General features: G+C 38.3%; 1 protein-coding gene and 1 long non-coding RNA gene across 2 annotated transcripts in view; one reads left to right on the top strand and one right to left on the bottom strand.

Annotated features, from left to right (window-relative positions):
* The window catches only part of LOC127413267 (vascular endothelial growth factor receptor kdr-like), a 90405-nt gene that overhangs the window by 35126 nt on the left and 40047 nt on the right, over window positions 1-15232 (top strand). Inside the window, exons 12-18 of the mRNA XM_051650248.1 lie at window positions 3041-3149; window positions 4480-4767; window positions 4982-5128; window positions 8425-8553; window positions 9465-9571; window positions 9938-10073; window positions 10768-10872. Coding sequence (XP_051506208.1) covers window positions 3041-3149; window positions 4480-4767; window positions 4982-5128; window positions 8425-8553; window positions 9465-9571; window positions 9938-10073; window positions 10768-10872 — 1021 coding nt within the window. The remainder of the gene's footprint in view (window positions 1-3040; window positions 3150-4479; window positions 4768-4981; window positions 5129-8424; window positions 8554-9464; window positions 9572-9937; window positions 10074-10767; window positions 10873-15232) is intronic.
* The window catches only part of LOC127413283 (uncharacterized), a 50292-nt gene continuing 41425 nt past the window's right edge, over window positions 6366-15232 (bottom strand). Inside the window, exon 3 of the long non-coding RNA XR_007892562.1 lies at window positions 6366-6514. This is a non-coding gene — a long non-coding RNA (uncharacterized LOC127413283). The remainder of the gene's footprint in view (window positions 6515-15232) is intronic.

The following is a 15232-nucleotide window of genomic DNA, read 5'->3' as shown; positions in this document are numbered from 1 at the left end:
ATCATAAAGAGCAGTGGGAACACAGCAGAGTCAACTGCAGGGGCAGAGGTGGCTCAGCGGTTAAGGCTCTGGGTTACTGATCAGTAGGTTGGGGGGTCAAGCCCCAGCACTGCCAAGAATCCACTGTTGGGCCCTTGAGCAAGGCCCTTGACCCTATCTGCTCCAGGGGTGCTGTATCATTGCTGACCCTGCACTCTGACCCCAGCTTAGCTGGGATATGTGAAAAAAAGAATTTCACTGTATATGTGCAAATGTATAATGTGTGAAAAATAAATATAATTATTAATTATAATTATAAGGATGAATCCAGACTGCTACAATCTCTGTAGTTGTTTGCTTAGTCAGAGCTACTATGTCTGTCACTCTCTGTCATGGGTGGTGATTGCTCCCATGTGCTTGTGCTGCCAAATTATACACTGAACTGTAGATATTATTACAGTAAACATCCCAGGAGGCCTTGTTACCAAAACCATTCACCCAAAACTTAATGAAGCACAGCTTTTCATTTGTCGCATTCCTCTACACTTGATCTTTTGTGTGACCGTACTTAGGGCTGCTCTGTAACACACTGGGTCAAAGGAAGGCATGCGTTCAACTGCATTAAGAGTATCACTGGCAAATGCAAACCAGCAGGTATAAGCTGTGAAAGGTCATTAGCCATTACCAAAAACATAATCTATTTGCGTTATGTAGAAATCTGTATGTTCTTATGGCAAAGATTTACGTTCATTTTTCTCTGTTCATGTGAGGCAGTATATTCTCACAGCAGAAACATCATTAAAAACGAATCATGTATTTACGAGCTCTTGTGGCTAAAACGATGATGCTTTGCAGGAGTGAAGCACAGTGGTCAATGATAACAAGGCCTGATTTAAAAGGGTGGGATTTGTTTAGAGTGAATTCCTTTCTGTCACCTCATAAAAATTTCCCAGCACTGTGAATAACAGGCTGGTAAGAGCCCATCTCAGACGGTGCCTTGTAACCACAGAAGGAGAAAGAGTGGTGATGGGGCCGGTCACAGCAGTTTAAAGAGAAAGTAATGTCACTCAGAATTTTTGACTTGGTCATCACCTAAGGAGCCAAGCCTTTGGAATCAGAATCAGAGAAATTGTAAAATCAGGGCTCTATGCTCATCTTTTTAATCCTGTTTCTTGTGTATATTTTAGAGCAATGTGGCATTAAAAATAATCTGCATTTCAGACTAAACAACGACATGCAACAGGTCTACAGATTTACAGTAAATGAGCTCCACAACTCATTTCTGTCTGTCCAACAGCATATGTATGGAAGAAATCCTAACCTTAGCAAAAATATGACTGTTCCATGCCAGCAAACAATGAAAATGCCTGTTGTTCTGAGCCAAAGCTGCGCTTCTTACTTTTCAAATAAGGTTTATAAACAATCTGTGAACCCCAGGAAGTAAACTGAAAAATGGGTATATTGCTCCAACATAATACACCCAGAGCATTTCGTAGCTTTGATGGGATGGCCAAGAATACAGATGTCGTTTTAAACAGAAAACAGCACTCCGGAATCTGGACATTTGCCAAAAATTTGTATCATTATGTCTACTTAGGCTATTATTGAGTTCCACTTGAATGGTTACAATATCATGCCTGGCATTTTAAATGTGGAAATGACATGGAACACAGGTACGCCTTCTGTTTTGTGCTCTCAGTGGCATTTTTGGCTTCTAAACTACAGATGTAGCCAACTACAAAAGTGAAAGGCTGAGGGATGTAACAAAAAGGGCTAGTTGTAAATTACCCCTGTGACCCACCTACTCATAGGAAATAAATGGATCAAAGTTTGATGGGTAGATGTCATTGATTGTCATTGCTGTAATACATGATATTATGTTAAACTGTTCCATCCTGTTGAAAGATTTTATTGTGATAGTCTACTGAAACATTAAAGGTTTAGTTCAGTCAAAAATGAAAATTCTCTCATCATTTACTCACCCATATGCCATCCCAGATGTATGACTTTCTTCTGCTGAACACAAAAAAGATTTTTAGAAGAATATTTCAGCTCTGTTGGTCCTCACAATGCAAGTTAATGCTGACCAGAACTTTGAAGTTCCAAAAAGCACATAAAGGTAGCATTAAAGTAAAGACTCCAGTGGTTAAATTCATATCTTCAGAAGCGGTATGATAGGTGTGGGTGAGAAACAGATCAATATTTAATTCCTTTTTTACTATCAATCTCCACTTTGTCATTCTTTTTTTTTTTTTGGGGTGATTCACAATATTTGTGCATATCATCACCTACTGGGCAGGGAGGAGAATTTATTGTAAAAAAGGACTTAAAGGTGCACTCAGTAATTATTTCCTCATTAAAAAAGTTTAACTCTTAAAGACATGAATTGTAATTTTGCACTATATGTAGGAAATCATGAAGACTCGCATTAAAATGAAGACTCCAGTCATTTTAGTAACCTTATAAAAGCTGTTTTATTCTACACGAAAAGAGTCCGCACATTGGGGCTGCCATGTTAGAATCACATGACCAGCCAAATACGACTCGCTTCTCAGTAACCGTCCTGTTATTTGACACTTTCACTCATTGATTAAAGTAATCATGGCTGACTGTGAATACTAAATTTCTACAATGACGTCTGAAACTGAAAACTATTGATTTTAAATGATGCTGCATCCAAGCTGCTAGGTGTCAGTGTAAGTCCAAGGTGACACAAAGACAAAAATTACTTTATATATTGATCTGTTTCTCACCCACACCTATAATATGTCTGAGTATATAGATTTAACCACTGGAGTTTTATGCATATTACTTTTATGCTGCCTTTATGTGCTTTTTTGAGCTTCAAATTTTTGGTTTCAAAGTAATGGTCACTTGCATTGTATGGACCTACAGAGCTGAAATATTCTTCCAAAAATCTTTGTTTTTATTCAGCAGAAGAAAGAAAGTCATACACATCTGGGATGGCATGAGTGTGAGTAAATGTTGGGAAAATCTTCATTTTTGGGTGAGCTAACCCTTTAACATTCCTAAGGTATACGTTCTTTGTTCACCCCCATAGACTATAGGCACCCTGGTGGTGAAAGCAGCTAATGTGTCCGGGGTCTACTCTTGTACAGCCAGGAATGAACTTGGGAACCGGACCATGAGAATTCCATTCTATGTGGATGGTAAGTGGGCATGCTACATTTACTGAAAAAACAATGCAGTTCAGAAAAAATGTAAAACATATCAGTATTAAATTTTGATGACAAACACTTTGTGGGATTTTATTTGCAATACTGTAATGCATGTTCATTTGATCTGTACATAATACATTTCTTCACAAACTCAAGAATGCACACACTGGATTTTGCAATAAAGAGAACATGTGTGGTGGTGATGGTCGGGGGCATCAATTTAGGGTAAAGGATAGAAAAGGAAAAATATGGCCAACTACATATGGAAATATCTAAAGGATAAGCTCTACACTTTAAAATCGTAACTGTAACTGTAATTAACTGTGCAGTTATTTATTTTAGTTTATACATGGTTACTTTTAAAGGGTCAGATCTGGTAGAAATAATGTAATCAGTTTGTTGTAGTCATTTTAAATAATAATATTGACTTGAATAAAACCAGTTAATTTAGACGTCACATGAAAAACATTTTTAGGTTACCTGCCAAAATATGTTTTATTGTTACTAAAATGACAGTCTCTGTTTTATAATGTCCCCACTGCTGGGTGAATCACTTTTATATGTTGATGACCAGGGTCAAATTTTCATGAAATTAGTAACCCATCCACTTGTTATGTAACAAAGAGTGCTGTAAAAGCATTCAAACTGTGCCTAGATTGTAATGATGAGTAAAAAATGAGCAGGAATGAACAGCACATGACACTGAGGGAGTGAGAGAATAGTGCTATAAAAATGGAGTTGAGAGAAAAAATGGTGGATGTCAAGTGGCAGGTAGCCAGAACAGAATAGGATACCCCAGAGATTATGATGTGCTATGCAAGAGGTGAGGATGACTTTGTGCGCAGGAATGCTGGTCAGAGGGATGAAATAGTAATAACAGCTGTCTTCTCTTGTGGGACGTAGATTGCTGTGAATAAACAAGCGTTTCACAGGCTCCCTGGAGGCCTGGCCTCAGCCTGGTTCCTATTGTAGTGCTTAGAGTCAGCCATCGCTGCTGCCATTTGCCAGCAACATGCTTTCAATTAGGAGTGATGAAACAGGAAAAAACTGCAAATTTGACATTCCTGGCATGTCAGTGTGCAGCTTAGCGTTTGTAGTGTTGACCAGAACAACACAACCTCTTTCAAAAGTACATCTATGGCGTATTTTCGGGACCTTTACAAGGCATATGGTTTTGTGAGTTAGTCACACTATGTCTGATTGTAGAATGCAAATTATACATGAAAGCATGCAATGAAAGGATTGTCTGTTGACATACTGTACATGAGCTGATCTTTTCCATTCATTCCAGTAATGTCTTGTTCTTTTGTATCTTCACTAGATCACCCACAACCTTTTGAAATTGAGCCCTTGAAAGCCGTTGTTGGAGATGATATAACATTGACTTGCAGGGGCACAAGATTCCTCTATGATAGGTTGAGTTGGCTTGATCCACTGGGTCACACAGTGCCCAGTAGCGAAACCATTCTTAGGATCGAGCCGTACACCATATCTTTGTTTATCAAGCTGCCAAATGTCTCCAGAAACCACACACTGGGCTACGAGTGCCAAGCTTTCAATGTATTCTACAATAAAGTGGTCAATACAACATCTGTTTTGACTATTGATGGTGAGTTTCATTTACCAAGCACTGAACAGATTTGGTCTTTTTCTAAGCATCAGCATATATCATATCACATTTCAGAATAAAGCTTTTTTTTATGAGGCTGATTATGAAACTGATATTGCTGGTACATGATATAAGTCGTACATTGCTATGTTATAATTAAAATAAATGAATGGAAATAAGTTTACACAGTGTAACTCTTCACTGACTGAAACAGAGAGGCAAGTGCCCTGGCTGATGCAGAATTTGACCAATCAGGATGTGAACAGCAGCAGCACCCTGACATTGGCCTGCCTTGCTTATGGTGTTCCGACCCCCTATATCACATGGTACAAAGACAAGACTCCTGTCACAGAGGGACCAGGTGAGAAGCAGTGTGTTCGGGAGTAACTAAAGTCAGCGATACTAATAACATAATTAAATTTTTCAGTAGCATTAGAGTAGCCAAAACTGAGTAGCTTTTGCAGTAGCAATCTACTTTTTCTAATAAGTAGGAGTGTAGGATCATAAAATGCTATGTCACTGTGTGTTTTGCTATTTTATTGCACATACCACTTTGCATTTATAGCTTCAATGTAGTTAGCTATTTTGTGTTTGTAACTTGTAGTGTAGCTAACTAATTAGTATGACTGTAGTTTAGCTGCTTTAAATTGTAAGTAGCTTGTAGCTTAGTTAGCTAGCTGTTTAAAAGTAGCTGCCACAAAAATAGTTATAGTTTAATAGTTGTGAGTAAATCACTTAAATGTTCAATTTGTCTTGTGAGAAGACAAACAGAGAAGTGTTTACAGTAAGACAGTGGCTGTTTCTCAGTGTGCATTCTTACACATTCTTGCTTTCTTATGTTCTTGAGGACTTGTTTGATGTCATCATCCACCTCCTAAAAAAAATTAAAAATAGTTAAGAGGTTGGGGGGCCTGGGTAGCTCAGCGAGTATTGACACTGACTACCACCCCTGGAGTCATGAGTTCGAATCCAGGGTGTGCTGAGTGACTCCAGCCAGGTCTCCTAAGTAACCAAATAGGCTTGGTTGCTAGGGAGGGTAGAGTCACATGGGGTAACCTCCTCATAGTCGCGATTAGTGGTTCTCGCTCTTAATGGGGCGCGTGGTAAGTTGTGCGTGGATCGCTGAGAGTAGCATGAGCCTCCAAATGCAGAGTCTCCGCGGTGTCATGCATAACAAGCCACGTGATAAGATTGACGGTTTGGCGATTTTAGAAGTGGAGGCAACTGAGACTTGTCCTCCACCACCCGGATTGAGGTGAGTAACCGCGCCACCATGAGGACCTACTAAGTAGTGGGAATTGGGCATTCCAAAATGAAAGAAAAGGGGATAAAATAAAAAAAATAAAATCGTTAAGAGGTTGTTGAATCTACATATCGTAAAATCTCAAAACTCACATAGATGTGTTCTATGTCCTCCTGTCCTGCCAAGTTCGCTCTTTCAAGGTAGTTAGGCAAGACCGATTTCACTGTGTAACAATTCTTTTTTTTTTTTTTTCTGGGAAGTAAGTGTTATTTCTATTAGTAAGACTCACAGACTTGAGTGAAATTTAAGATGACATTTATTTGATGAATATAAAACAGAAATGTAATGTCTCTCTTTGGCGTAAGCCCCATCTGGCAGTCCGAAGGAGTTGTACTTGGAACCATCATATCCTGCCGGAAATAGGAGGCAGGGGCGAGGAGCCTACCCACGTGCAGGATGGGACTCAACTGGTGGTGGTGGGGCGGAGGTTGCCGTGTTAGCACACTGAAACGCAATGTAATAGATTGTGAGCAGACTTATAAAGCATTGGCTTACATGTGATTGGCTAGGAGTTACCTAGGTAATGGTGCGATGATGTACAGCTGCTAGTCTTCCTGCATAAGCGTTTGCTTATGCCTCAAAAGTTTAGAAAATTGCTATTATTCCCAACAAATTTAGCTTTTGTGACCAGGACAGTGATATATATAAATTTACCTATTTCCAATGAGAATACGGGCGAATTTGTGTATTTTCGTTCACATAAAGTCAGAGTATATGAATCCAAATTAACATGTATTTATACTAAAGTAATATTCAAAGCCGTGCTGGTCCATAATGGTAACAAGTACCCGTCTCTTCCCCTGGCTCACTCGGTGCACCTCAAAGAGGATTACAACAGATTCAGGACCTTGCTGGATGCCTTGAAGTATTATGAGTACGGCTGGGAGGTCATAGGAGACTTCAAAATGGTGGCATTCCTGATGGGTCTCCAAGGCGGTTTTACCAAGTTTCCCTGCTATCTTTGGCTTTGGGACAGCAGGGACACCAAGGTGCACTACCACAGGCGGGACTGGCCACAGCGGACTGAGTTCTCTGTGGGGAGGAACAACGTCAAGTGGGAGCCACTGGTGGACCCCCGGAAGGTGCTGATGCCACCACTGCACATCAAATTTGGCCTTATGAAACAATTTGTCAGAGCTCTAGATAAGGAGTCGGCAGCCTTCAAGTACCTTCAAGACTTCTTCCCTAAGCTGTCTGAGCCGGTCAAAGCCGGTGTCTTCGTCGGACCACAGATAAAGAAGGATTTAGGATTCATATGTTGTTTTTTTCTGACTTTATGTGAACAAAAAGACACAAATTCGCCCATTTTCTAATTGGAAATAGGTAAATTTCAAAATATCACTGTCCTGGTCACAAAAGCAAAGTTTTTAGGAATAATAGCCATTTTCTATACTTTTGAGGCATAAGCAATTAGGAAATAACACTTACTACCCAGGAACAAAAATTGTGTTACATAGTGTTTTCACAAGGACTTACATTCTTAGCAATGAGAAACACCCAGTAAAATCTTACAAACATTTGAGAACTAAAACTATACATTAAATAATATAATTAATAAAATGATGTTTTAAAATATTTTAAAACACATATCCTAAATTTGATACTAGTATGTTAAAACAAAACAATGAGAGGTTAAGCATTACAGTAATTTTACTATAGTTAAGGGGTGAAGTCAGAGATCTTCTATACTGAGATAATGACCTCTGTCAACTAGCATGTTATGACAGTAAGTTACTGTTTGTGGATACCAAACAAATGAATGGGGAGAGACATAAACTGACACCTACCTGATGCAAAATTGTCTGTGTCTTCTCTTATAAAACAGCAATTTTATTGTAGTAAACTCCACACATACAATAGTTCATCCCAAAATAATTTTTAGTGTAAAACATATTGAAGATTAGCAGACAGGTGGTCAGTTCATTAAGTGATGAACTGTTTCCTCACAAAAGCAGTTTATTTACCACACATCCATAAAAATAAAAATAAAACAGCCTCTTGTCTCCTTGCCAGTGTACCGCCCATTGAATGTCAATGGGACCACCGCGTTACGCATTGCTATGCTAACCTTGTAGGCTCCCCTTGATCAAAGGGCTCTGGTGAAGTGTCCCTAAAACCCCTCTTAGTTCAACTGATTTGTACTGTAGGCGGTGTACGGTTGCCTGTAGCAACTTGCCACATTAATACAGAATTCAACTGGTGTGTGGTTACAGTTGTGCATATATTTCCTGTTTTACAATGGCTTTGAACTTGGCTCATCCATTCATTGCCTTAACTATCTGTTTTATAAGGTAAATAAGTACTTAGTAAAATAAAGGCAATTGTTTGATTCATCTTTCTATAATGCTTTTCAGGAATCAGTCTAAAAGATGACGGGACTCTGATCATTGAGAGGGTGAAGAAGGACGATGAGGGCATGTATGAATGTCACGCCAGCAATGCTGAAGGTGTAGCAATATCCAGTGCCGTCATTACTGTAGTGGGTGAGTACTGAACTATTGACCAAGTCTTAATAAAAGTCGGTCAATAAAAGAACAAAGTGCTGTTTATTGACAGTTACATACTGAAAACTGTTATGAAACATTTTACACTGGTCAGACATGGCAAAGCTTAATGAATCAAAAACATGCCAGGAATACCATGCAAATTCCAGACCCCCTTTTATTATGGGGTCTAGGAGTTGAAGTGAGTGTCCTCTCACAAGGGAGCTGACCTCTTCACAGTCTTTAGAGAGGATCATTAATAACCAGTGAGACATATCCTTAAAGAAGCAGAGGGTTTGAAATATGGAACAGGCTGAAGGGAAGAGTAATGGTCAGCTAAGGTGCTTTTTTTGACTCCTTTCCAAAAGAATATTATCCCTACCCAAAAACCAAAGTCACCATGCCCACTGTCAAATTTGGGACTCTACTATGTCCTCTTACTAGAACAGATGGTCTGGTTTGACTTGATCCAACAAAATCCAAGATATTATGAATAACCCAAGCCTAACACTCATTTAAGGAGAGCAGGGTGTGCCTTAAATTTTGGAGCCACTCATCATGCACTGACTACATGATAAATATGAAAGAGTGAATCAGACCCTGGTCAAATAAACACTGCTCAGACATTGCAATGTGCTCCTACTTTGTAGTATGTACACAGTTTGTCAGAGAAAATGATAAATGGATATGAAGTCAAATGTTAAAATATCTAACCATATCGGATAAACGTATCAGATGGTTTTACTCTTAAAAAAAACTTTGTACATGATTATATGTGCAAATATTTTTAAAACATGGAGATAATTACTATATGTGTAATTAACATTTATAACAATTATAAGACAAAACATTGTAATAAATATGGTACATATGGCTCTCCCACTGAAAAGATGCACTCTGTCTATAAACAGGAGAAGAAGGAAAACCAAATGTTGAGGTGATCATCTTGGTGTGTACTGGAGCAGCAGCAACATTCCTGTGGATTATGCTCATTCTCTTTATCCGTAAATTGAGAAGGGTAAGGACTTGACTATAACTGTACTTCAAGCTAAACTGTATTCATGTTTACTCATAAATGTTGACTCTGTCAACATGTGCTTAAGCCCACTCTAGTCCCACACTAATATGTTACCTATAGTTTAGTTCTGCTCAACCATTTTATTTCTGGGGTTCTTTGTTAAATACTTATTTATAGTCTTCTTTCAGAAATTTTTGTTATCAAATGTGTGTGTGTTTTATGTCATTTTATAGCTCTGCAGCCTGCAAATTGTGTAGATACTATATCAGCAGGGCCCAAACAGCCATGAAGCTTCAATGGAAGAATGACAGAACCCTGTTATATGTCTATGGTAATCACATTGAAAATATTATTTATCTCTACCAGCCAAGTTCAGCAGATTTAAAGACTGGATACCTGTCCATCATCATGGACCCAGACCAAATCCCCCTTGATGAGCAGTGTGACCGTCTGCCCTACGACAGCAACAAATGGGAGTTCCCAAGAGACCGCCTCAGACTTGGTGAGTTCAAAGATCCTTTTTATTTACTTTAACAAACCAAAAATGTGATTATTTTTAGTGAAAGAAATTTGGTGTAAACAAGAATGAACTTAAGAATCACTGGAAATGATTCTTTGACTCATTGGCAGTTATTGTTTGTCAATTGGCAATATTTGGGCAATATCAAAACTGGTTCTTTAACAGATGATTTGAACTTGTAGATGGTTGAATCAGCGCTGTTCAGACTGTCAATTTCAAATTTAATAAATTAATGCTGCTGCCCCAAATAAAGTTAATGACCAACTGGCAAGTAACTATTTTATTTACTCACCAAAGCCCATTTTTCCTTGCATTTGGCACTCAGTGAGTGTTACATTTGGACCTTGTTTAAAAGACAATCTCAGCTCAACCCAACTGACTATTTCTACTTTTTAACTGCCTTCAATCTCAGGTCTCTAATCTAAGAATTGTAGACATCAAGATTGTATTTTCAAATGAAAATATTATGGTATTATTTATCAGTGACCTGCCTCTGTTGTTCAGTCTTAACTGCCCCACAAATTCTCCATGGAGGGCTAGCCAAGCCGCCCCAAACTCAGCAGGCTGTTTTAATTACAGGCTCACATCTTTCCTGACAGGGCATCCTACCTGAATTATGAGACCACATAGCATGTCAAGCTCATGTAGACAGTCTCTCTCTGTGTTTCTCTAACAGGTAACATTTTGGGCCATGGAGCATTTGGAAAAGTTGTAGAGGCCTCTGCATTTGGCATTGACAAGGTGTCTACTTGCAAAACTGTGGCTGTGAAAATGCTGAAAGGTAACTGTAATATGTTGTGTTATGTGTATATGGGGTCCAAATATCTGAGGCCGCAGTGAAAATCTGGGATTTAAAATCGAATTCTAGGTCATAATTCAAATAAACAAATTTGTGACATTGACTATGTTGACTCCTGTGCACAAAAGGTCAGTTTTTCTTGCTTCCATTGAACCAGACAAAATGCTTTTTATAACATTCTCAAATTATGCTGGGATAACATGGATCATCAGGTTTTGCATAAACTTGTGGAGTTCATGCCAGCTCGAAAATATTTGATTTAAGGAAGAAATGCAACATACAGGTGCATCTCAATAAATTAGAATGTCGTGGAAAAGTTCATTTATTTCAGTAATTCAACTCAAATTGTGAAACTCGTGTATTAAATAAATTCAGTGCACACAGACTGAAGTAGTTTAAGTCTTTGGTTCTTTTAATTGTGATGATTTTGGCTCACATTTAACAAAAACCCACCAATTCACTATCTCAAAAAATTAGAATATGGTGACATGCCAATCAGCTAATCAACTCAAAACACCTGCAAAGGTTTCCTGAGCCTTCAAAATGGTCTCTCAGTTTGGTTCACTAGGCTATACAATCATGGGGAAGACTGCTGATCTGACAGTTGTCCAGAAGACAATAATTGACACCCTTCACAAGGAGGGTAAGCCACAAACATCCATTGCCAAAGAAGCTGGCTGTTCACAGAGTGCTGTATCCAAGCATGTTAACAGAAAGTTGAGTGGAAGGAAAAAGTGTGGAAGAAAAAGATGAACAACCAACCAAGAGAACCGCAGCCTTATGAGGATTGTCAAGCAAAATCGATTCAAGAATTTGGGTGAACTTCACAAGGAATGGACTGAGGCTGGGGTCAAGGCATCAAGAGCCACCACACACAGACATGTCAAGGAATCTGGCTACAGTTGTCGTATTCCTCTTGTTAAGCCACTCCTGAACCACAGACAACGTCAGAGGCGTCTTACCTGGGCTAAGGAGAAGAAGAACTGGACTGTTGCCCAGTGGTCCAAAGTCCTCTTTTCAGATGAGCAAGTTTTGTATTTCATTTGGAAACCAAGGTCCTAGAGTCTGGAGGAAGGGTGGAGAAGCTCATAGCCCAAGTTGCTTGAAGTCCAGTGTTAAGTTTCCACAGTCTGTGATGATTTGGGGTGCAGTGTCATCTGCTGGTGTTGGTCCATTGTGTTTTTTGAAAACCAAAGTCACTGCACCCGTTTACCAAGAAATTTTGGAGCACTTCATGCTTCCTTCTGCTGACCAGCTTTTTAAAGATGCTGATTTCATTTTCCAGCAGGATTTGGCACCTGCCCACACTGCCAAAAGCACCAAAAGTTGGTTAAATGACCATGGCGTTGGTGTGCTTAACTGGCCAGCAAACTCACCAGACCTGAACCCCATAGAGAATCTATGGGGTATTGTCAAGAGGAAAATGAGAAACAAGAGACCAAAAAATGCAGATGAGCTGAAGGCCACTGTCAAAGAAACCTGGGCTTCCATACCACCTCAGCAGTGCCACAAACTGATCACCTCCATGCCACGCCAAATTGAGGCAGTAATTAAAGCAAAAGGAGCCCCTACCAAGTATTGAGTACATATACAGTAAATGAACATACTTTCCAGAAGGCCAACAATTCACTAAAAATGTTTTTTTTATTGGTCTTATGATGTATTCTAATTTTTTGAGATAGTGAATTGGTGGGTTTTTGTTAAATGCGAGCTAAAATCATCACAATTAAAAGAACTAAAGATTTAAACTACTTCAGTCTGTGTGCATTGAATTTATTTAATACACGAGTTTCACAATTTGAGTTGAATTACTGAAATAAATGAACTTTTCCACGACATTCTACTTTATTTAGATGCACCTGTACTGTTGAAGCATTTTCACAAGTGGTCTTAGACTTTTGGACCCCATTGTATACTGCTATCAGATCAACAATAATGCAGCACAAGAACAAAAAACAAGATACACATAGTTGGAGGTAATAAATGTTGTTCCTTTCAGTTTTCTCACATCACAAATTTTCCCTGTTAGACAGATGCAAATCCTGTATTTAATGGCAGTGTTGAATAAATTGGTCAAAGAAACTGAAAGCAACTATAACCTTTATTTTATTTATATATGAAATCGAAAAACAGAAACCTGTCCATCATGGAACTTTTTGCTTTTGTGCACATTTCTTGTGTACTGTACATATGAAGATAATTAGCAGCTGTTCAGGGTATTGCATGTTGTGTTTACTTGATAGTCCACAGATATGAATCCTTGGACAAAAAGGACACAAATAAACTGAATGGGTAAATACTCACGTAGCGTTTATTAATGAACCCTGAACAGATGTTTTTAGATCACTGAACCAGAACCAACAAGGTTCCCCCTCTGTACTTGATTAATAATTGCAGTCATTGTATTGTTGCATTGCAAAGTGTCCAAATACAACACAACAGTATTGAATGAACCGGGGGAAATCCTCATAGTAAACATCTCACAGAGAAAAATGTTTGAAGCTGTAACCAAAACTCAAGGCATTGTGTGTGCATGTGTTCTGGATTAAAGTAAAGTAATATTTCGGTCCTCTTGAGGTTGTCTGGTCATCTGGACTATAACGTTTGTCGAGTGATCGGTGAGTTGTACAGAGATAGGAGCGCCGCTCTGGTGGTGATGTTTTGTTCTTTATGATGATAAATCTGCTGACTCTTTAGATACTCATTTCCACTCCTGTCATTGTATTAATCTTGCCTGTGCCTTAATCATAGAACGGGAGGCAAAACTGATTCCTCCTCATGCACCCCAGGCAGGGTTGGGGAGTAACGGAATACATGTAACAGGATTACGTATTTAAAATACAAAATATAAGTAACTGTATTCCACTACAGTTACAATTTAAATCATTGGTATTTAGAATACCGTTACATTCAAAAAGTATTTTGATTACTGAAGAGATTACTTTACATTTTATTGTCATTTTTTTCATTTAATATTTAGTCCTTTCGGATGGAAAACATTTATACATATAAGTGATGCAATCCAAAGTGTGTTTGAGCAGCGGCAAAACACTTTCTTATGATGTGTTACATTCATACGAGCAGACAGAGGAGTAAGTTTGAAGTAAGTTTGGAGCAGAAGAAATAGAAATAAACCTTAGAATTAAATTGTCAGCTTTACGCTAAGCTAAAATGCTATTTCTAGCCATTTTACATGCACGTTACCAGGCACGATCATACTCTTATCAAGAAAATTCACGTTGGATCATAATTAATTTTTTTTTCTAGTAAGACCTTTGATATTAGGGCACAAATCGTATTTTTGATAATGTATTGTTTTCCTGTAAAAAATATCTAAAAATCTTTAAAACAAGATCAATTTGATTTATCTTGTTTAAGAAACAACACTGCATAAGATGTTTAGGTTTTTCAGAGAATGTATTTTTAGCATGTGTATTTTGTCTTACTGTACTGGCAGAGTTTTTATAGTCAAAACAATTGAAAAAATCTACAAGTGCTGAAGAAGTAATCCAAAGTATTTAGACCTTGAGTAATCTAATGGAATACGTTGCAAATTACATTTTACAGCATGTATTCTGTAATCTGTAGTGGAATACATTTCAAAAGTAACCCTCCCAACCCTGACCCCAGGTCAGTTCTTAATAAAAGCAGTTCCCTTCTTTTAAATTCCTTATTTTTCGGAAATCTACTGCCCACACAGGTTTTACTTCCCTAAATATGATGTTGCAATGCAAATAAGCAATATAATAACTGTTTCCTCATTTTGGGAAAATGACAAAACAATGGCACTTAGTTTCATCCAAAAAATCCATTCAAAATCTGTGTAATGCAAAGTTAAGGAAAAAATTGCCTGACCTTGCTTTCGTGTCATGAATAAACATCATGCTGGGTTCATTCCATCCCCTACTAAGGAGTGTTAATATTCCTCTCAGTAAAAGTCACTGTGAGGCATCTTTGGTATGAATCATGTACAAATTACTGCTTAATGTTCAACATAGCTCTCGTGTGTCACTTTGATGGGCCTAAACCGCAGGAAACATGACGTGTTAAAAAAACAGACCCCAGTCTGACTCTGTGACCTCAGAAGGTCACTAGGATAGTGTTCCTGCCCCACATATTTCCCTCGCATAGTGTGCAAACTACTGAGAAACTGGAAAATTCCAGTTTCGTTTGTTCAAATCTTTTAAGACAGTTTATAACAATGTTGCCTCCAGATGTTATTTTCAGTGGTCGTAGTATAATTTATGGTATGCGTAATATTGTATGTTTAAGGCTTGTTTAAACATCATTTAAAGTGATTTTCTCACAGTATCTGATGTATATCCGGTGACACTTTAAAGTA

This window comes from Myxocyprinus asiaticus, chromosome 22, assembly GCF_019703515.2.
Source record: "Myxocyprinus asiaticus isolate MX2 ecotype Aquarium Trade chromosome 22, UBuf_Myxa_2, whole genome shotgun sequence".
Classification (NCBI taxonomy): domain Eukaryota; kingdom Metazoa; phylum Chordata; class Actinopteri; order Cypriniformes; family Catostomidae; genus Myxocyprinus; species Myxocyprinus asiaticus.
This window is presented reverse-complemented; position numbering and strand designations above follow the sequence as displayed.